The sequence below is a fragment of the Tachypleus tridentatus genome, chromosome 1, assembly GCF_004210375.1.
Source record: "Tachypleus tridentatus isolate NWPU-2018 chromosome 1, ASM421037v1, whole genome shotgun sequence".
Lineage (NCBI taxonomy): Eukaryota > Metazoa > Arthropoda > Merostomata > Xiphosura > Limulidae > Tachypleus > Tachypleus tridentatus.
The window spans coordinates 109,247,984-109,270,766 of NC_134825.1; the positions used below are offsets into that span (position 1 = coordinate 109,247,984).

A 22,783-nucleotide genomic window follows, 5' to 3' on the forward strand; every position below is an offset into this window, starting at 1 on the left:
CTTGTATGCAATGTTAATCATATTTATTTTGTACTTTATAAACAATAAAAGGAGTAACATTCAATTAAAAAACAAACTGAATGCTATTACAAAGGTTTGTTCAACATATTTAAGTCTACCTGTAACCTGTATTAAGTTTTCTTGGGCTCACGTATTTTAATTTTAAAAGCAAGTTACAGATTTTGCCACATAATATCTTTTGAAATTTGTATATTTAGGTGATGTATTTTCTATCTGATAAATCAAAGAAATTTGTCAAAAAATCATAAGTTTATCACAAACGTTTAAAATGTTAACAGTTTGTAGCTAACCCTAAAATTATTCCACAAGGAAAAAAGTTCTTCACTTGTACAAGTTTGAGGTAATTTTGTATTTCAAAACAAGGTCTTATTAATCTCTCTAAGTTTACACTATCTTTGAACAGAAGAACATTAGCACCGATCACAGGAACACTCAATGTTTAATATACTAAAGCCTAAAGACACATCTCGAAACTTTGAAATTCTGCTTTACTTAATGTTCAAAATGATTCTTTCAGAAATCTTGTATTCAGTGCCAGTGTTCACTTCTTAAACTTTTATAATAGACTTAATATCTATTAGATTTAATGATGAATTTGCCATAAACCTTATCTTGCCCACTATGGGACTATATTAATGTTGAATAGAAAGGAACAATAAACCTTGGGCACAATAATTGTACTTATCAATATAAAAGTTAATTCATTTGAATATAATAAGTAAAACAGTGTTTCCACAGCATTTTCTGTTGTGGATTAGTCCACAATTGGATACAATTGTCCAACCAATTGGGGATACTTTAAATAAAAGCAAAATTCCTGCCTTTTAAAAAATGAGTCACTGTGTGTATACCTATGTCATCTTTTGTAACAAATGTTGGCTTTAAGGTTACGTAACCAGCTTCCATGCAAGTGCATAGTTCTTATGCTCATCTGGAAAACTCCATCGTGACGTTGTGAGTTGTTTTTTTTTTTAACAATGTCTAACAAAATCTCCAGGTTTTGTCTTTAACAGTGCTCATCTGGGTAGCTCCATGGTGATGTTGTGAGTTGTTTTTATCTTTAACAATATTCAACTCAAAGCTCCATGGTGATGTAACCAGCTTTTCCCTTTCTTCCCAGTTGAGGAAATCCAGATTTTCCTAGAGATATAATAATGTTTAAAATAACTGAAGTTTTTCACATCACCATAACAAGTTAGAGAACAAGGTGTAATGTGTAATGCCTTTGTTTCTTAAGTAATGGTTTTCTTCCTCTTTACGCAATAACTACTAATGAAGATTCCTCCTCAAAACTTGAATGAATACAATAATGTAAGAATACCTATCTGATGGTACAGTTCTTTATACAGTTAACCTAACATATTGAAGTTTTTTTCCACTTTCATAATGATATAAAGGTCTGTGTTCCTACCTGGTGGGGGGTTCATCTTGGATGCTAGGTAAATAAAAGGTTCCAACAGTGTTCTCCTGTCAGCAACACTTACTTCATAGCATTTCACTGAAACAGATCAAGCGTTGGTACAAGATAATCCAGTTTGCATAGTAGTTACATCACTGTCCCATCTTTAGTGGTACATCAATAAAACATGTGTTACTGAAAGAACTGATTAAAGAAATGTGTTCTGAGAAACGTGATGGAAGTAGGAGTGATTTTTACTCGCCAGTTACTCTACCACAAAAAGATTACTATAAACTTAAGTTCATTTCTTCTTTCTCCTAAAAAGCAAATTTTCATACTACAGTTGTTTTTTGTTTTTTTTTATTTCTGACCAAATTAAAGAACAGCTTATTTAATTTGAGATGACTAAAGTGAGTATTTACCTTAACTTTGAATTAGTTACAACAAGTAATCTTTGTGTTGGTTACAGTAAGTGATGATAATCTTAACTTGGAGGTGGTTATAGTAAGTGATAACTTAAAAATGCTTTTTGTTATTTTTATTTGTATTAATATATATTGGATTACATGAATACTAGAGGGAGTTAGTTACACTTTGGAACAACAAAGTGCTGTGGTGCCACAGAAGGCAGTTGTGGTACTATGGACAACATGTTTAGCATCTACATATTTTGTGTTTGACAGCACAATGCTACCACTGTAGTCTCATAAACAGAGGAACACATTAGAGTCTTTTCCAAGGAATTACATTTGTAAAATAATATTTAAAAAAAGTACAAACAGACACAAAGGTAGAGCATTTAAAACTGCAGTGGGATTTAAAACCCAATCAATAACTATTTCCTCTCCTTCACAGTGAAAGCTATGATTATGAATCAGAACCCTTCGACCCCTCCGAAAATCTGTTACGATGAAACTTGCATATATAGACAAGGATTTGTAGTTTACAAAAGGTCCAAGTCACTAGCTGTTCATAAAGTAAAGAAATCATCCATTCAACCACCTGTCAAGTTTCTTTTACAAACTTCCATATCTTTGACCATTGTATTGGCATAAGGAGCTGAGAACTATATACATGGATATTCTGTGGAATTTTTGTTAAGATGGCAGTATAAAATTGATCTTGTATTTGTTTAGCAGACACATACTATAATAAATACTGTGATTTTGGGCAGTAGCATATAATTTTGGGCATCAAACTGAGTTTGAGGTCAATGAAGAAGATATAAAGGTAGCTTCATAATCATTCTTATAAAATATTTTCTAAACCTTCTGTAATAATTAAATATTAAACAAAACCTTTGCATGACGGTGTTTAATTAAACAAAACCTTTGCATGACGATGTTTAATTAAACAAAACCTTTGCATGACGATGTTTAATATAAAAACTTACTTTTTTCTTTCAGTGCCCAGTTTTTTACTGTGTCAAAGTTCACTTGACGGTCTCTCTGTAAATCCAGTTTGTTGCCTAACACAATCATTGACACCTTCAACACGAAGAAAATAATAAAGTATTCTGCACGTTATATACCAAGTTAAGTCATCTTGATGTTACATACTTTCAAACGAGTAATATAAATAATAAAAATCAATTTGTAATAAAACTACAATGAGGCTAGAAATTGAACTGTCTGAGTGAAATATCTCTTCAGACACAGCATAAGAACTAAAACAGTCAAGGAACACGGTAAAAAGAATTCATTAGAAATCCAAACTCTACAGTGTTCACAATGTATAATAAATTCCAATGAAGTGAATAATATAGGCTGGCATGCTATCCACATGTATTAACTGCTTAATACAAAATATGTTTTAACTATTGTAGAGATTGTTATCAAGGTATTGAGTTTCTTTACAGTTATTGGTCAGATTTCCATGCCTCTAAATTACAAGTTTAAATATTCAATAAGGAATAAAAACAAAACCTCCATCAAAAGATTTTAAATTATTTTCATTAAACTAATTGTAGATTAATAATTAACAATAACTTGTATCTTTATTTGATAATAGAGTGAGATTACAATGTTTTTACACAATAACAGAACATTAACAATAAAAACTTTGACTGTATGTATTCTTTAATAAATACATTTTTTTCTAAACCCTTTATTTTAAAGTTTATACAGCTTGTGTGTTTTAACAGTCTTTGTACAGTTAATTACAACTGAAAACTGAACTATAATGACCTTTAATTAGTTACCATGTAACCAATTTAACTTTTAGTGAACAAACTAGCCAAGGTCCAGTAGTAAGACTGCTTCCTTCTTCAGAGTGAAAATAGTGGCCACGATGGAAGCCATCACTTTAACACGTTGTTTACAGTTGAGAATTGTCAAGGTCACACAAACAACTAACACATTAAGCATCAACCACTTAACAATGAAACATAAATATCAAATATTACAGAATTCAAACTCACTAAACCAGAAAGGAAAATAAAATTCTGTTAAACTCTAAAGTCCATGTACAACCATTTTTCATCGTGTAAATAGTTCGGACAACACGTGAATGTCAAAGTTACTACTGTCAAATAGTCAGTGTCTAAGGTAACCTGATTAGACCCTTCAAGTCTTCTCAAGCTAGTAAACAACAGTAATCAATGAGGGCTTATGTTACAAACAGGTACAAAATGGCACGACAATTCTAAAAACATTTTTTTTTTAAACCAGAATTAACTTTGCAATTAGAATTCAGAGTATTTGAAACATTTCTTCACAATAACTTGTATCTACTGCAATCAAAAGATGTAATTCATTAATGTAACAAACACAATCTCTATTAAAATACAAAATAACTAACATGTGAAAAGGGTTTTTGTATGTTTTGAGTTTCGTTTTTTTAATTTTAGATCTTTATTATGTATCAGTCTAACCTGCAGTGAAAGATGTAGTAGTGTTTGTAAATGAATTAACTTCAGTTACGAGTAACTTGAGGATAGAATGTCACAGCCATTTCTAGTTCATGACAAAAATCATTTAGTGATGTCAATAAATTATGACTGGAAGTTCCCCTGGCTGTATATGTATGTGGGGAGTGAACTAAAGCCCTGTAGAATGAAAATATTACCTGAACAACACCAGACAAGATTTGATTTGGTGACCTTGCTTACCAATCAGCTAATTAAACCAACCTAGGTAAAAAGTCTGTCAAATGCCTCAGTTCTCACTTTATTAGTTGGTATGGCTAAAATTTTGTCACACTGTTCAGAGAAGATCATAGGTCAATATCTTTCCTTCATGAGTCCTAAACTGCAAAAGTGTAGATGCTTAAACCCACCAAACTACCAGGTTTTTATTGGTTCCTGTTGGTTTCAGTTGAGGTTCAAAAATATATACATACAAATGTTCAACCCACTTTTTAACAGATATGTAGAAAACCTTTAATATCTAAAAAAATATTGGTTCACATTTTTACTGATACTGATGGAGGCTTACCACAGCCACTATTCCCTTGTTCTAACACCTGCATGTTTAAATTTCATCTGTGTTTGTTGTTTTTACTAAAGTTATAACCCAGTGTGATGTGACACAAGAGTTTACTTACATCCTTTTTGTCTTTGTTTTTGTCAATATCTTTCTTAACTTGATCCAAAATATTGAAGGATTCAGCATTATTTATGGCATAAACCAAAACAAACCCCTGGAAAATAATAATATATAATAAAGTTCACGGTACAGTTAAAAATTAGGTAGCTAAAATATTATATTTTATAAACTATATATAGAATATTTCAAGTTAAGAAAATAAAACTTAACAGCTATTCTACAAATGATAGCAACATCTCACTGGACTTTTTAAATATCTTTTTGCACAAAGTGACAATCAGTTGATAAGGAATAACTCATTCTTTCACTCAGATAAAGAACTATATACAGCAAATATAACTTTTCTATAATGTTTAGAAAATATAACCTAACAATAAATTTGTAATTAACTTGTATAACGCTGAATGAAGTGAATCCAAGCTAGTACAAATTGTCACTTATTGTCAAAACTTGAGATATATAATGTATCCAGCTGAGGTTTCTTTCAAATGAACAAACTGTATATTTATGAAAACTCACTGTCACAATAAGATGTGATAAACATAAATATATTTTTACATGGACAAGATTCACAACTTACATCAGCAGCTGTTAAATAAGTCCTCGGGACTTCACAGTGTGAGGGTTTCTGTACAAAAAATAATAAACTCAGAGTTCTTCACACTTAAGATAAGTCTGTTTTTGTTTCAGGTTATAAGGTTACCAATATTTTTGGTAGTTTTTTCATGGACTATATCTTCAAAGTTTAGGAGAAGAAAAATTACAATTTTTGAAAAGAACTTTGATTTTTACTTTTCCACTACATGCATCTTAAAGAACATAAAAGCTTTAACAAAGAACAACTTTTAAATAAGAATTATAAAACAAATTATCATAAACACTGCATTTCATTTAAATTTGAATGTAATAAATATTTTTAGATGTTTTATTGGTGTTGATTTTAATTATCAACCATTTCCACAAATGACTCTATATAAGGGACTATTATTGTCATACGTGAAAATACTTTCAATGTGTATATTTTCAAATGGTTTTTAGTACATTCCTGTTTTTACAAAAAAAACAAAAAAACATTGTATATACATTGATGCCTGAAATAAGATGGGGCCCTTCCCCCTGACACATCACAAAACATTGCATTAAAGCACACATAATACATTCTCTTAGTGTTTTGACTTACACTATAAAATCAGATCTTCTACCTTGTTTAGCCCCCCCCCATGTAGAAATCTTTAACTGAAATATTTTTATTGTTTGATCATGTAAGTTAATTTAGTTTTTTATCTGATAAACTCTAAAATAGGATTGTTAGAATTATTAAGAATCAGGTTGAAAATCTCAATCTATCAAGTATAAATATACATTTATTATTTTTACATCTAACTAACTTAAACACTTTCTGTTAAACTACTTCTTAAGACCTCAGAAATATCTGTCCAGCTTGAAGTCCCACTATTGAAACAAACTTACCATACCAGCAGTGTCATAAAAATATATCTTTTCCTTTCCACCTCTGTCATTGTCGACAATGGCACTATACACATCCTCTATAGTGGGGTGGATATTCTAAGAGATAGGATTAAAAATTTACTACCTCGTGATGGGGTAACTGTATTTCTTTAGGACAAAAGGGGTCCTAGAGACCTAAGGCATAATAGTATAAAGTGTAGTAAACAGAGAAAACAAAGCTATTTTAACTTTTTAGAGGTATTTTAACAAATTATAACATCAGTTTTACAAATGAATAAATTCATTTTCCAATTGTTTTCTACATCCTTTCTTCAAGCATCATGTAGTTATAGTCACGTGACAGAGAACCATGCAAGTATAGAATGTTACTCGATTACCAGAGCTGATCTCATAAACATTTTATTGTATCATCTATGTAAGATATACACAGGAAAAAAATGTGTTGATAAACTTGTCCAATGAAATTTTAAAAGGAACTGAGACACCAAAAAAATCATATCATTGATACATTTCAGAACATTTATTAATGCAAGAACAATATTTATTGTAAGTAGTTTCCAATACAAGGAATTACTCATGTTTATAAGATAGTTTGTTGTATACAACAGTTATTTAAGAAATATCGTATTTTAAAAATAAAATTTCTAATTATTTCACATCAAATCTAAAATAATGACATCATTCCAAATGTGAAATATTTAGATAAATTTCATCATCTTCAAATATATATGTAAAAACAGCTGGTATCGTGTAAAAAGTTTTCTCAACCCATACCAGCCGTTTTTACATATACATTTGTCTCTACAAGTGGGTTTTCTCATCATCATCGTGAGTAGTTTACATGATCACATGAGTCCAATTATTAATTAATTATTATGTTTTTATTCTTACTACATAATAAATAGTGATTACGTCATGTCCGATGAATTGATTGCTATCTGATTCTATTTTTAGAGAAGATGGTTTAACTAGTGGCAGAGGCTGGAATATAATTTTTTGTCTTTTGAACTTGTAGTGATAATAACGATAAAACAGTAAACAATTAATAATCAGGCTTATGTGACAAACAAGTTGACATCTGATTGGTACAACTTTACTGTAAGAACACAGTTTATTCACCGTAATTATTATCCATTTATTGTTTAATACAGAAAAAAACAGGAAACATATTTTAAGTATTTTATTTTGTTTTTACCATTGAAAAATCTCCATATATAAGTTTCCATATATTTAAGTTGCTCTAGAATAGATAAAAATCTCACTACTTACCTTTACCAAATTCAAGTTTCCATATATAAGTTGCTCTAGAATAGATAAAAATGTCACTACGTACCTTTACCAAGCTCAAGTTACCATATATAGGTTGCTCTAGAATAGATAAAAATCTCATTACTTACCTTTACCAAGTTCAAGTTACCATATATAAGTTGCTCTAGAACAGATAAAAATCTCACTACTTACATTTACCAAGTTCAAGTTACCATATATAAGTTGCTCTAGAACAGATAAAAATCTCACTACTTACCTTTACCAAGTTCAAGTTTACATATATAAGTTGCTTTAGAATAGATAAAAATCTCACTACTTACCTTTACCAAGTTCAAGTTTACATATATAAGTTGCTTTAGAATAGATAAAAATCTCACTACTTACCTTTACCAAGTTCAAGTTTACATATATAAGTTGCTTTAGAATAGATAAAAATCTCACTACTTACCTTTACCAAATTCAAGTTTCCATATATAAGTTGCTCTAGAATAGATAAAAATGTCACTACGTACCTTTACCAAGCTCAAGTTACCATATATAGGTTGCTCTAGAATAGATAAAAATCTCACTACTTACCTTTACCAAGTTCAAGTTTACATATATAAGTTGCTCTAGAATAGATAAAAATCTCACTATTTACATTTACCAAGTTCAAGTTTCCATATATAAGTTGCTCTAGAACAGATAAAAATCTCACTACTTACCTTTACCAAGTTCAAGTTTCCATATATAAGTTGCTCTAGAACAGATAAAAATCTCACTACTTACCTTTACCAAGTTCAAGTTTCCATATATAAGTTGCTCTAGAACAGATAAAAATCTCACTACTTACCTTTACCAAGTTCAAGTTTACATATATAAGTTGCTCTAGAATAGATAAAAATCTCACTACTTACATTTACCAAGTTCAAGTTACCATATATAAGTTGCTCTAGAACAGATAAAAATCTCACTACTTACCTTTACCAAGTTCAAGTTACCATATACAAGTTGCTCTAGAATAGATAAAAATCTCACTACTTACCTTTACCAAGTTCAAGTTACCATATATGTTGCTCTAGAATAGATAAAAATCTCACGACTTACATTTTCCAAGTTCAAGTTTCCATATATCAGTTGCTCTAGAATAGACGTTTTCCCACAACCACGATAGCCACACACAATTACCTTGCTTGTCTTTCCCGATGGTACACATCGCAACATGCTTCTGTACAAATGTTTAAATAAATTTAACAAAGTTGCTTCACGTAACACTTACACAAATTCAACTGTTTTAATTTGTTCTGTAAAAACATACTTGCAGTTTTTGGTTGAGATTTATAACTAATGACATGACTTGTTTTTCCACGATCCTTTAAAACTTTTGTGTTTTTCTTGTACAGTTTGTTAAAATAAGATAAACTTTTTATAATTATTCTAACAGGAGTTTCTAAAGACAGGTTTAGTTAGCTTTACACCCACTGGCCATTTCTTTTTGTCATAATACCACATCAAGATGGAACTAAAAATGGGCTAGTCATTAGTGTTCACTGTAAATGTGAAGGTTTATGGTTTGCTGCACTTTCCTGCAAAATATGCACTCTGAGCTTTCAGACTGTGAACACATTAATATATTTTTGATAAAATAACACTATTTGGAAAGACTATCATTTCAAAATTACATTAGATTATGAAAACAATAAAGGATTAAAACGGAACTTGTTGAATAAGGTGACATTCTAGTGTTATTCGTAAACTCCACATCTGGAAGTTAAACATGTACATGTTTTAATTATGTAGGAATGGATACTGAGATATCCTCACTTTTACTTCAATATTCATGTTTCTGTAGCTGTATGGGGGTTAAATGTAAAAAGTCATAACTATTTTACACAGTATTATTTCCCAGTCTTTACTTTTATGTTCGGATGATAGTCTGTAGGGTTAGCTTGGATTTGTTCAACTAAACTATATTTTAAATACCTTCTAAACAGGTTATCAGAACTTTACAACACTATGCAGTGTTCAACCAATTGAAGAAAAATGGAATAATTAACGTACAGCTATATATATTTCTATTATAATGAGTTCAATTTATCCTACTTTTGTCTATTAATATTCTACTACACTGTGTGTCTGTGTTAGTATATTATGTAAGGATTGTGCAAATACTACACCTAATATATTGCTTTTAAAAAATTAATACTATTAGCCATCCATACATTTCCATTTTTGAAAAGCTGTTTCTTTATTTGTATATGTCGGTAATAAAACCAAACAGTCAAATTCACTTTCTTCGTTTTGTGGGCAGTTGTAATTTTTTCATTCTTTCGTCCTACCGTAATTCATGTGTGTGTGACTTACAAGTCACTGGAATAAACTTACTATAAACAAGGTAAAGTAAGTGTGGAACTACTTTACAGGCAACAAATTTAACGTGTGTGTTTACTAAATAACTGAAATTTTCGATTCAATACCATTACCTACTTCCAAAATGAAAAACCCGCTTAGAAACCAGTACTTCAAACAAGACTGGAATATATAAATACCAATAACTTGTGATTGTATTTGCAGCTGCGCCCTCTACTGGTATAAAAGCAAATTACAACTTTAAAACAAATATTTTAACAAACGTTTTACATCAGAGAAAGTTACACCCAGCAATAGTGAGCTGGAAAAATATAAGTTAGAGCGCGAACCGCTTTTCTTACTATTTTGAATATTATTTTACAGTTGTGCTTGTCTCAAAATAGAAAAGTGAAACCCATACTATTATTTATAAACATTGCTTCTTAAGTTAAGCAGTGCTGGCTACCTTTGCTTGTATAAGCAAAGCATTATTTTATTATTATTATTCCTAAATCTTTTACACTAATTTATTATTGCTTAAAAAACAAGCTGAAACACATGCCTATAATAAAAACTTGTTATTATTACTTGCAGAAGTCCTTCGTCAGGCAATGTAAACCGTGTTACGTGATTCGTGTAACATGGTTCACACTGACTCACGAATGGCGTCTGCCCAGAAACGCTGCAGGGAATAATACATATTTGTTATAGAAGTCTGTTTTACCATTTTTGTTCCATTGTTTCTCCACGTCCTACAGTCTTTTATTCTGTGTGTTATTTCTTAATGCAGAACAGTTAATACTAACACCTATTTTAATTATTAAAAATTAGAACTATTTTGGGTGATAAGGATTACTGTTGTTGTTTTACATAAAACGGCAAGTTATAAGTATAGATATAGTAGATTATGTTTGCAACAGCACGATTTTTAAATTAATGCATCCTGACATTGACTTAGGCCTCAGCTGCAAGTTTGAGGACGGAGGTTGCTAAAAATCATAACTGGATCCCTTTCGTGGGACTACCGCAGACAACTAATCATGTAATTTCATGCTTTGAATAAATAAATAAAAAAGGCCCCCGCTGTACAGCGATAAGTCTACGAATTCACGCTAAAATCAGGGGCTCAATTCCTTTCGGTAGTCTCAGCAGATGTTGCTTTGCTAAATGAAAAGCTACACAAAATTGAAAGTGTTTTCCCAGGTGGCGAAAAGGAGGAGATATGCGTATTCTGTGAAAGAAGTCGCTCGGTCCTAGATTTTGTGAGTGAATTAAAAGTTTGTTGTGTTTTGTGTCATTACAGTTTTAAACGTGTATTTGAAAATCAGAGTACCGAATAATATGTTACTTCGGAATTCTAAGCATTAATTAATGTACAAATATTTTTTGTTTTGTTTCTTATATTAACAGTTACACGTTGAGGCCTACGGTATAGACTTTACTGATGGCAGGTACTTGAGGAAGTGTTGCTGAAATACTGTAATATCATACGTAACTCGCATAAAAATTTTGATCATTCGCACGAAATTTTATATTTTTAGCACATAAATTATAATGTAAAGGAATTAATTAATCAGTGGTTCCACTTAGTCAAATCAGAAATGTTTACTTATAAATTCACTAGTTTAAATAGTTATTATTTGTGACTTGTAGCACCTCAGCACTGTTAACGTGGTTTAAAAATATTAGATGTTACAATTTGTAAACAAAATAAATTGCATTTTATACGTAAGAATATTAAATGACTATTGAATAATAATACGCTCAGAGTTGATGACTGTTATTAGCAGCGAGTGTGGAGAATTTTGATTGGTTTCTTTATTTTGTGTAGTACTTGTCAGTACCATTACATATAGTGAAAACAATAATACAATATTTTCAACCAATCTATAGAATATCTCTTAATTTTGTAAGAAAAACCGACCCATTCTTTATATATTTTACTTTAAGATACTGTACAATAGGTAGAAATTCATAAAAATATTTTAACAAACTTGAAAATTATTATTTATGATTATGTCAGTGAAAAAATACAACAAACAGACTCGTTATTTAAATTCAGCTGATGGAACTTTCAGTGTTTCATGTTGTTCCCCTATTTAAAGGCAAGTACTGTGTTACAAATAGTTAAATGTTAGAAATATACTTAGTGGTAAAACCACACAGATTTCAAAGGTTTACATGAATGATAAAATACATTAGAGATCCTTTAATATAATTACAATACCTTGATTGAAGTATAGGTTTGGTTAATAAAACACTTGTTAGATAGTTAGAAACAACTGAGAAATGAATTACAGTCTTGTCAACCAAAGAAAACTATTTTAAAACTAATAACTTTGTAAAGAAAGTCAATTTTTAACAAGGACAAAGAAAAGTAGATGTGGTAAAGTGATGGAAGAGACAAGTAAGATCTGGTTGGTTTTGGGCAACACATGGACTCGAACTCTGATTAGATGTCAAGCCTAAAGGGCTCTGACAGAAGCCTTTAAACTTGTTTCTTTTCTCATGGTTTTGGTTCAGAGTGTCCTGATTTGCTGTGTCTTAAGTAAATCATCACTTATTGGATAAGAATCCAGATAGAATTGATTTTCATTGGCCATTACATTCTTCATCAAAAACTGTAGACAGCTGTTGATAGTTTGACACTGTTAAGGTCATGAGTACTTTATAAAATGAAATGATTGTCTTCACCAACACATTAGTATGTGTGTGTACAAAAACAAATCATACATTCTACATGAATGATTGATGAACACTTTTAATAATCCAAAATTATGTGAAAAGAGCTATAATTAATCATAAATTATTTATCTGTGAAATACCCTAACTTAATCTGTTAACAGATTATTATTGGTACTTTCATTAATGAAGCGATAGGCCGTACTGAGAATAATGTGTACAGTTTCAGTCTCCCACTTCAGAAGTAATAAATTATTGGAAGAGATACAAAGGTCTTCCATAAGAATGATTCTCATGATAAACAGGTTATGTTTCAGTGATATGTTAGGATCTTGTAATTCATTTTCTCATGAGAAGAGTAAAGCTACATGATTATTTCAGGGATAGAGAGGGTACAGACCCATGATTCCTTTTTATTATGTATTCTAAAGACAACAGAATAAATGGACACGTTAGATAAGAGTTAAAAAACACAGGCTAGGCTTCATTGGGACAGTTTCATTTTTCTAATATGGTTGCTTGTTGAAGAAATGAATTGTCATATGATGGACATCATTATTTTTATAGGATTTTAAGAGGAAAGCCAATGATTTCTCAGAAGGTTTAAACTTTTATTTTTCTTGAGATTTGGTATGAAACAATAACGTTGAAGATCCATATTGACTGTATCATTCTCTTTAATAAAAATCACAAAAAACACAGTAAAACCTCAACCGTTTTTAACTGTTGTTTTGAAGGTTAAAAACAGAATAGTGAAATATGAAAATAAGTTCAAAAAGAAAACAAACAAATATTGTTGGTTATATATTTTTTCAGTCTTATCTCCAGCTTTTTTTTTTCAGTGTTTGTATTCTTGGACGTGTAAAATATTCCATGCCCGTGCGACTTTGGCTGGTGAAACTTGATACTTTGATATTGTGTAATGGTATTTATTCTACAACAGATAAATAAAAAGCTGATATGGATACTATATTAGAAAAGCTGGAAATAACAGCTCTGTTAATCCATTGAATGTATTTATTCTCATCAGTAGTGTCTTCCAAAAATAGTAGAATTTAAGTATTCTGGCTTTGAATAGTAGGTAATAGTTTACTTTTATAACATGAACACTTGATTTCATGCATGTATTTTTAGCTAATGAATGTGTTTTGTTTGCATTATTTATTTCAGTTGCTGTAGAGATTTAGTCAGCAATCCAGATTCCAACATCTAATCACTCTTTTACCAAGAAAGATATGTTTTTGTCAGCTAGACGACTCTTCTTCAGGCTAAATTTACTTTGCATATTTTGAGATATGTTTCTTAACAGTCATGAAATTGTTGACGGAGTTGGAAATGAAGTCATAGTAGTTTTTACTCTAGTGAATGTTTTGGTCTTAATTGTAGCCTTCTTCTCGTGTGTGTGGCTCAGAAACAACATGAATTCAGATAATTCACAATGGCTGATTCGTCGTTCATCTGCTCAGGGTTCACCGATTGGTAATGAAACTGTCAACGCCCCAGACGTGGGTGTAAGAGATCCAAATGTATTAGGTCAGCAGTGTCCTGTGTGCCTTAATGAAGTCACTTACCCCATAGAAACCAACTGTGGGCACATTTTCTGTTCTCGGTGTATGATTGAGTACTGGAGACGTGGAAATTGGCCACAAGCAGTGTTGTGCCCACTCTGTCGGCAACGAGTGTCTGTTTTGCTGCGCTGTTTTAGTAGTGGCCCAGAAGGATCTAGCCAGAGAGAAATTGTCAATCGGATTAATTATGATGTCAATGAATATAACAGAAGGTTTGCATCTGGTCCAATTCCTTGGATTCAATATATATTGGACCTACCGGTCTTGCTTCGTCACGCGGTGTCCGACCTGTTTTCATTTCAAGGAATGATAAACATGATTAGGTTTAGAATTATTATGTGTATCATTCTGGGTATCATATATGTTGTGTCACCTCTTGATATCATACCAGAAGCTATATTTGGATTGTTTGGATTTATAGATGATGTTCTTGTAATCCTCTTAATATCTATTTACATATCACTTATTTACAGAGCATTTCTGTCAAGAATGTGGGAAAACACATGATTTATACGCCAGGATTGCTATAATCAAATACACTTCTTTTTAAAGCCTTTCTTATGTGTAGGAATATGCATGATTTATTCTATTCCAAGCAATTCATTGTTTCTTAAAGAATGTAGATTCATTGCTTAGTAAAATTATGCTGTCTGTGTTTCTTTAAGTAAGACAGAAACACCTGACTCAGTGGCCAAAAAGTTTTTTTTACTGTTGAACTTGTCAGTTTTTTTTGTTACTAATTGCATTAGGAAAATTAAAAACATTATTTTTATAGCTGTTATAATGTTTCTCTGTTGCATAAAGAATTTTTGAATTAAATACTTAAAGACATTAATACTGAAAAAAAAAATGTCATTACATGAACTGTTTGTGGTCTGTATACATACTTTTCACCATTGTACAAAGCATGCTCACCCTGTAGGGGCATCGTAATGATATGGTCAGTCCAACTATTCATTGGTAAAAGAGTAGCTCAAGAGTTAGTGGTGAGTGGTGATGACCAGCTGCTTTCCCTCTAGTCTTACACTGCTAAATTAAGGAGAGCTCTCAAATAGCCCTCATGTAGCTTCAAAAACAAATAAACAATCCATATATACTTTAAACTTACAGTATATAATTATTTTAGATCAAGTTTTCTGCTTGAAATAGTCAGATCACAGTGATTTTACAGACAAAATTTTTCAAAGACCAGTACTTTCCATCCAACCTTTCAATTCAAGATTACTTTTGATTTATTCCATCAAAACATAAAACTCTTGTACTGAACACTTAAGGTATTGGTTCAACCAAAAGCTCTCCAGTTCTGACTAAATGAACCTAAAGTCTAATATACTAAGTCAACCACAAAACCATCCAGTCTGAGGGTGGAGTGTATTGGCTCAGTCAAAAAACCCTTTAATCTGAAGATCTAATATTCTGGCTTGACCACAAAACCTTCCATTCTGAGGATTTAGTGTGTTAATAACATAGTTTGAGTTGACGAAGAATAGCGTACAATATTAGAGCTAGCTAGTGGATTAACTCTTTAGCGTACTTGACTCAGTTCTGAGACCAAGACAACTGAAAATTAAGTTATACACACACGAAAGATAAAAATGACACTCAATTAGTGAGTATCCTATGAACCTGAATATGGTAGTTTACTGTTTGAAAACATACCTTACTTCCAGTTGTTAATTAGTTAAATCGTAGATCATTTGAAAGCGTTTATATGACATCACTGTTTTAGTTATGATTGTAAGAAAAGTACAGATGGGATTATCACACTGTGCTGGTTACGTTAAATTCAGTCTACTAACTAAAATGATGTAAAAACAACTTGTATCAGAAATTTTCCCTAAAATCTTGTTAAACCAATGCGAATATATGAAGTAGTGTTTCAAAACAAATATTATCATTATAAATCTAACACTAAAAACTTAACAAGTACAACTATATCGATGTTTCGCCTCCTTGCGATAGGTGTTCACACTAAAAAATTATTGTAACAAATGGCCTACATAAATAATATTCCGACCACCATTTTTTTGTGTCCTAGCCATCCTCAACAGCTCTGAATTGATAATAAAAAAGGTTTTGTTGACAATTGATTTGACAAACATGGTATGGTTGGAATACTATTGTTATACTGTTTCCTAATTGAAAGCCCATAAGCAATAAATTATGAAAATGATGTGTTTGAAAATTTCGTGGGCAAAGTGCCAATGTCTCGTGACAAGTATAATTAATTCTAATCGTGCTCAGCCAACTTGGAAAATAAGTTAATTTCATATATTTTTACACCTTTTAATTTTGTATATAGTTGCAATAAGCACAGGGCTTGAAATAGCACATTTTACTTAATGGGAGCAAAATTTATACTTCTATGATGCAAGTGAAGCTTAACTAATTGCGATCAGAAGGCTCATCACTTTGTGCTCAGAATGGGGCCCGGCATGGCCTAGCGCGTAAGGCGTGCGACTCGTAATCCGAGGTTCGCGCCCGCGTCGCGCTAAACATGCTCGTCCTCCCAGCCGTGGGGGTGTATAATGTAACGGTCAATCCCACTATTCGTTGGTAAAGAGTAGCCCAAGAGTTGGCGGTAGGTGGTGATGACTAGCTGCCTTCCCTCTCGTCTTACACTGCTAAATTAGGGACGGCTAGCACAGATAGCCCTCGAGTAGCTTTGTGCGAAATTCCCAAACAAATTGTGCTCAGAAGCTGTTGATTTAGCTTCTGAATCATCTTTATTATATTACTAGTTGGGAAAAACACAGAGACAATCTTTTAGAACGAAAATTGCTTTAAGCAGAGCTCTCAGGATCAAACTATATAAATAAATCAAATATAGTTCGATATTATTTATTAACTATAGTTTTAGCACTACACACACATCATTTTACTGGATTTGGCAGCAACAAAATATCCAATTGTTGATCCGCAATTGGTTGTTATTAACATGTTTTCAAACTAAGGCACTTAACCGCTCGTTTGTCTGTTGAAATTAGCTTGTTTTTGTTAATATATTACTGGACTAGCTTTTGACACTATAGTTAGTTATCAGTAAACTTAGATAGATTCAAACGGCAGTGGATGCGTTGGGAAAAGCCTCAGATAGTCCTTTTTATCCAGGATTACCGAAATGTTATTAAATAACCGAGAAAATATGTATAAAAGAACCACTTCTAAAAACAAGTTACTTTAAACCACAAATTAATATGTTACAGACCCACCCGATGAATCAGTGCCATGTCTAAAGCTTATAATGCCATAAAAACGTTTTTTTTTTATCCCGTGGAGAGAGCACAGTGTAGCTCTGTGCTTAAAAACAAACAAGCTATGTAACCAAGTGCTTTTGAAATCTATCAAATTCCAGTGAAATGTAACCCACATACTGTACTCTTTTTCTAATAAGTAATTAAAAATGTAACTTTGAAATATTTACATAACAGTTTATGTTTAACACTTGTGTAGTGTGTATTATTCTGGTTTTTTATATTAATCAGTGATGTCGAGAAAACTCACTTGTAGAGAAGAATATATATATAAAAACGGTTAGTTTGGGTTGAGAAAATATTTTACGTTGAGGAGCAAACAACGTTTCGACCTTCTTCGGTCATCGTCAGGTTCACAAAGAAAGGAAGAGTTAACTGACCGGAAGCTGACCACATGTTTGAAGGGGGTTGTGTAATTGAGTGTAGGAATGTAATCCAACATCTAAGCACGCTCTCTACATTCTTACAAACTTACAAACTTCTGATGAGAAATCCACTTGAAGTAAATATGTATTTTAATTATAGTTTTACAAATTTTTGATACCCATACCAGCTGTTTTGAAGATGTATTTTTAGACTTACAAAATATTAACAGAAACGTTTTTGTGAGATTTTGTCAACAAATTTCACTTTACTTTTTCTATAGGCTGAGAAAGTAAAGTTGCTTGTGCTAAATCAGTGGCAAAAAAAACACAGTATAAAGACTTGTACTACAAGATCTCCATACAGCAGTGACTTTAAGGGACAACCAGAGACTGTCTCAGCTACCAACAACATCAACATTTTAGAATATAGTTGTTATGTTTCATATATCAACTAACATAGATCTTTGTGTAAGTTTCCCATTCTTTGAGCTTTTAAGTAACATTTCCCTGTTATGTTTATATAATAATGACACCAAGTTTTACTGGATACAATTGTTTGTATACTAATACCAAGTATATGTTTAGATTTTAAAACCTAAGCATTCTGTATTGGGTCAAAGTTACAGCAGAATTAGAAATATCTGACACAAGCATGTATAGTCAGTGTTAAATTATAACCATGTTACAACTATTTTTACAAAAATAAAACTTAGAAGCCAGTGTTTATTGAACAGGGACTTTTTATCACTTGTTTGTTTCCACTGAAGAATGTTCCAGAACTTCATGAAGCTTCAGGGCTTGATGATCAAGTTTTTAAAGTGTAAATGTTTTGTATTATAACATTGAATGGATGTATTTACTTTAAAGATGACAGCCAAAGTAAATTGACTATTGAAAGTTGGAAGACAATAAAGCTATCATGGATATAATTCAGTTTATTTTTGTCATTATTTTAAGCATCTGTAGTCACTGTTCCCACCCTGTGTATCTGTTGTTGTAACTGTTCCCACCCTGTGCATCTGTTGTTGTAACTGTTCCCACCCTGTCATTATTTTAAGCATCTGTAGTCACTGTTCCCACCCTGTGCATCTGTTGTTGTAACTGTTTCCACCATGTGCATTTGTTAAATAACTTAATGTATTATAATTTTTTAAATTTATTACATATATTTATTATTATATCTAGTATTCTTTATTTGAAGTTAAACACAAAGCATCTCGCTGGGCTATTTGTGCTCTGCCCACCGAAACCCGGTTTCTAGCATTGTAAGTCCGCAGACATGCCGCTATGCCACTGGGGCGCCTGTAGTCAGTATGACAAAAATGTAACAATTGAAATTGTAGTTTCCAAATTGGCGGTTATTGACTCATTTCGTTTGTTGTACAAAGTAACTAAAGTTTGTTGTTTACCTAAGTTAAGACGAAGTTGAAGAGAGGTAATCGTAAGTTAGCAGTAAACGTAAAGCATAGTAAATCGTTTGGTAAATTATGAATTTCTTGTAATTCACCGTGTTTACAAAGAAAGTGCTTAATCAAATGAAGCACATACGACACTCTCTTTCAACCGGCTGTGAAAAGATAAGTTGAATTCTGTGAAACTGTGGGTGAGTAATTTGACCTGTGAGTAGGCCTAATGTCATGAATATTATTATTATTGTTTTAATATTTAAAACTAACAATATGAAATATTTAATATAAAATATTCTTCATAAGATTCTCATTTTAATTAATTTTAACAAACATCACTATTGTGTTTTAGAGGTTTTTGTACTATAATAGAGATTTCAATAAAAATTATATTAACTTTATTTCATTAGATTAGCACTTAGAACAAATTCTATAGTACGTTAGGCTTTGTGTCACTCTAATTAAACTCAATGCGGAAGGTAGAATAGAATAGATTTAATTTTAATTTTCAGAAATTATTGTTGCATATTTAATGAACAATATTTAATCACAGAAATTATTATTGTTTAGTAGGGTTATATTCATTAGTGTCGTGGGTGTTACTTTCCAATAATATGATGTAACACACCATCGACAACCCTTTATCGAAGTACTATAACCCGTGGTAAGCAAGCGATTTCAGTTAGAGTAGGATGTGATTTGAAACACCTCAAATTGTTTAGAGCATCACAAATTTACAATATTCTAGAACATTATATGGGAGAGGGAATATCGCTATGCTTGTATTATCATATCTTTTATTTTATACGTTTGCTCTTAAGCTGACGGCACTTTTTAAAATGTTGGATGTTTTGGAGGCAATTATATTTTTAACGTGTAAGTCTTGGGTAAAATGTCTTAAACTGTGAAAGTGGTTCTAACCAAAAAGTAAACAATACGAGATTTCACACCTAATGTTGCATTGAATATGTTTGATATTAGGTACGCTCTAGAGTCTAGAATATCACACATATAGAGGTTAATTACGTTGTGTCAACACAATTTTAGGGCTTGTCTAGAAGATCACACATATAGAGGTTAATTACGTTGTGTCAACACAATTTTAGGGCTTGTCTAGAAGATCACACTATAGAGGTTAATTACGTTGTGTCATCACAATTTTAGGGCTTGTCTAGAAGATTACACATCTAGAGGTTAATTACGTTGTGTCAACACAATTTTAGGGCTTCTCTAGAAGATCACACATATAGAGGTTAATTACGTTGTGTCAACACAGTTTTAGGGCTTCTCTAGAAGATCAGACATACAGAGGTTAATTACGTTGTGTCAACACAATTTTAGGGCTTCTCTAGAAGATCAGACATATAGAGGTTACGTTGTGTCAACACAATTTTAGGGCTTCTCTAGAAGATCAGACATATAGAGGTTAATTACGTTGTGTCAACACAATTTTAGGGCTTCTCTAGAATATCACACATATAGAGGTTAATTACGTTGTGTCAACACAATTTTAGGGCTTCTCTAGAAGATCAGACATATTGAGGTTAATTACGTTGTGTCAACACAATTTTAGGGCTTCTCTAGAAGATCACACATATTGAGGTTAATTACGTTGTGTCAACACAGTTTTAGGGCTTCTCTAGAAGATCACACATATTGAGGTTAATTACGTTGTGTCAACACAATTTTAGGGCTTCTCTAGAAGATCACACATATTGAGGTTAATTACGTTGTGTCAACACAGTTTTAGGGCTTCTCTAGAAGATCAGACATATAGAGGTTAATTACGTTGTGTCAACACAATTTTAGGGCTTCTCTAGAATGTCACATACAGAGGTTAATTACGTTGTGCCAACACAATTTTAGAGCTTCTCTAGAATGTCACACATACAGAGGTTAATTACGTTGTTTCAACACAATTTTAGAGCTTGTCTAGAATATCACACATATAGAGGTTAATTATGTTGTGTCAACACAATTTTAGGGCTTATCTACATCATTATAGCTCACGTTTCTTCGTCCAGTCATGCTATATTTGACAACTGTGTACATAGTTTCTATTGGAAAGACTTACCTTTGTAGGTTGTCACGGTCAAAGCTAACATTTCTCAATGCGTGCTTTCATTATTTGAGCTAACATAAGAGGACAACAGTTACCCATTTCAACAATCTTAGTGCACGGACGTCTACAAGCACTGCCTTCAGCGGTTTGTCTAGGATATTTTCATATGGTTTGTTTGTTTTTGAATTTTGCGCAAAGCTACTCGAGGGCTATTATGCACTAGCCGTCACGACATTTGTGTAAACCAATAAGTGACATAATATGGACCCTGGAATGACCATTTGTTGACGGATAACGTCACGACATTTGTGTAAACCAATAACTAACATAATATAGACCCAGGAATGACCATTTGTTGACGGATAACGTCACACATTTGTGTAAGCCAATAACTAACATAATATAGACCCCAGAATGACCATTTGTTGACGGCTAACGTCACGAAATGTGGGTGAAAAGTGTTCGATTTAAACGTTTACATATAACACTTTGGAGACAAAAATTAAAATTCCCTGGCGGCAGGAAATAGGTGGTGTTCAAAATTGATGAAAAGTATAACATAGAACAAATGTCTTCAAATAATAAATGTAATTTTTATTGATGTATTAATCTACCAGTGTTTCGTAATATTCATGATGTCAGAAAAACACGTTGGGTTCAGAAGTTTTCCTGTTTGGCCCCGAAGACGAGAGGTCCACCTTTCGAAGGCGCCCGGGTTAAAGGGTTTTTATCGTGTGTTAATGTTTCATTATATGGACATGTTTCGTAAACATTATTGTACTTTGACGTTGTATTAATGTATTGATATAATTTCATTAACTATCATTTCAATACTACCTGTTTCCTTAAGTATCGGGAATTATATATTTATCCATAAAAATCAAAACGTAGCTCGAGCACAATAAACAAGAAATACTTGTATGCTACTATTTGCTGCTCTTAGATGTCGCTAACGTATATGAGGTTTGTTAAAAGTGAATTACCTGTTTGAAAAATAGATATTTTAACACTTTACAATCAGTGTTTTTATTTAAATATTACGTTCGTCAACACCACTAGCAGAGTTTGTGGTTGGTACTTTTAAACGTGCCCGAGAACGTCACGTTTCCAGTAAAACGTGCTCTTAAGGGATTTATTGTTTTACTGAATAACAAGTCTTTTGTATGATGTCGATTATGCACTGTAGCGACATCTATGAAGTTCAAATTTCTGCAGTCTGTCAAAGCCGAAACGAGTCCACGTGCTTTGTAGAGTGTCATTTCGTTTGAGTTTATAAAGTTACAGAGAAAGACATTAATGCAAGGGCACCATGTCACGGCAGTAACGTAATACCTATGACATTTTCACGAAATGAAACCTTGTGGTTCCGAGCTTGACCGGGATTTGATTCAAGGTCATTTTGTCATAATGAAAG

At 32.0% G+C, this 22,783-nt stretch overlaps 1 protein-coding gene and 1 pseudogene across 6 annotated transcripts; one reads left to right on the plus strand and one right to left on the minus strand.

Moving 5' to 3' along the window:
• Positions 1–6: 6 nt before the first annotated feature.
• LOC143257817 (NF-kappa-B inhibitor-interacting Ras-like protein 1) lies at positions 7–16,218 on the minus strand. 5 transcript variants are annotated; one of them, XM_076516855.1, is made up of 8 exons: positions 15,942–16,218; positions 8,791–8,911; positions 6,436–6,531; positions 5,546–5,593; positions 4,964–5,059; positions 2,814–2,907; positions 1,433–1,519; positions 7–1,161 (listed from the first exon to the last, which is right to left on the minus strand). In XM_076516855.1, the coding sequence occupies exons 2-8, from the start codon at positions 8,905–8,907 to the stop codon at positions 1,097–1,099; spliced, it is 603 nt and encodes a 200-aa protein (XP_076372970.1). In that variant the 5' UTR covers positions 8,908–8,911; positions 15,942–16,218; the 3' UTR covers positions 7–1,096. The 5 variants fall into 5 exon arrangements, with proteins under 5 accessions (XP_076372970.1, XP_076372963.1, XP_076372992.1 ...); XM_076516848.1 differs by lacking the exon at positions 15,942–16,218 and adding an exon at positions 10,171–10,265; XM_076516877.1 differs by lacking the exon at positions 15,942–16,218 and adding an exon at positions 10,167–10,227.
• Positions 10,920–15,061, plus strand: LOC143257806 (E3 ubiquitin-protein ligase RNF170 pseudogene; annotated as a pseudogene). Its single transcript, XR_013032001.1, has 2 exons — positions 10,920–11,294; positions 13,885–15,061. The product of XR_013032001.1 is annotated as an E3 ubiquitin-protein ligase RNF170 pseudogene (transcript).
• Positions 16,219–22,783: the final 6,565 nt, after the last annotated feature.

Bases quoted from the DNA above. Each gene is read 5' to 3' on its own strand.
- LOC143257817 (XM_076516855.1), bottom strand. From the start codon at position 8,907: ATGTTGCGATGTGTACCATCGGGAAAGACAAGCAAGGTAATTGTGTGT. The intron at 6,532-8,790 runs GTAAGTCGTGAG...CCTATCTCTTAG, and splicing joins GAAACTTGAACTTGGAAAAT to AATATCCACCCCACTATAGA. The intron at 1,162-1,432 runs GTAGGAACACAG...TTATATCTCTAG, and splicing joins CAAGATGAACCCCCCACCAG to GAAAATCTGGATTTCCTCAA.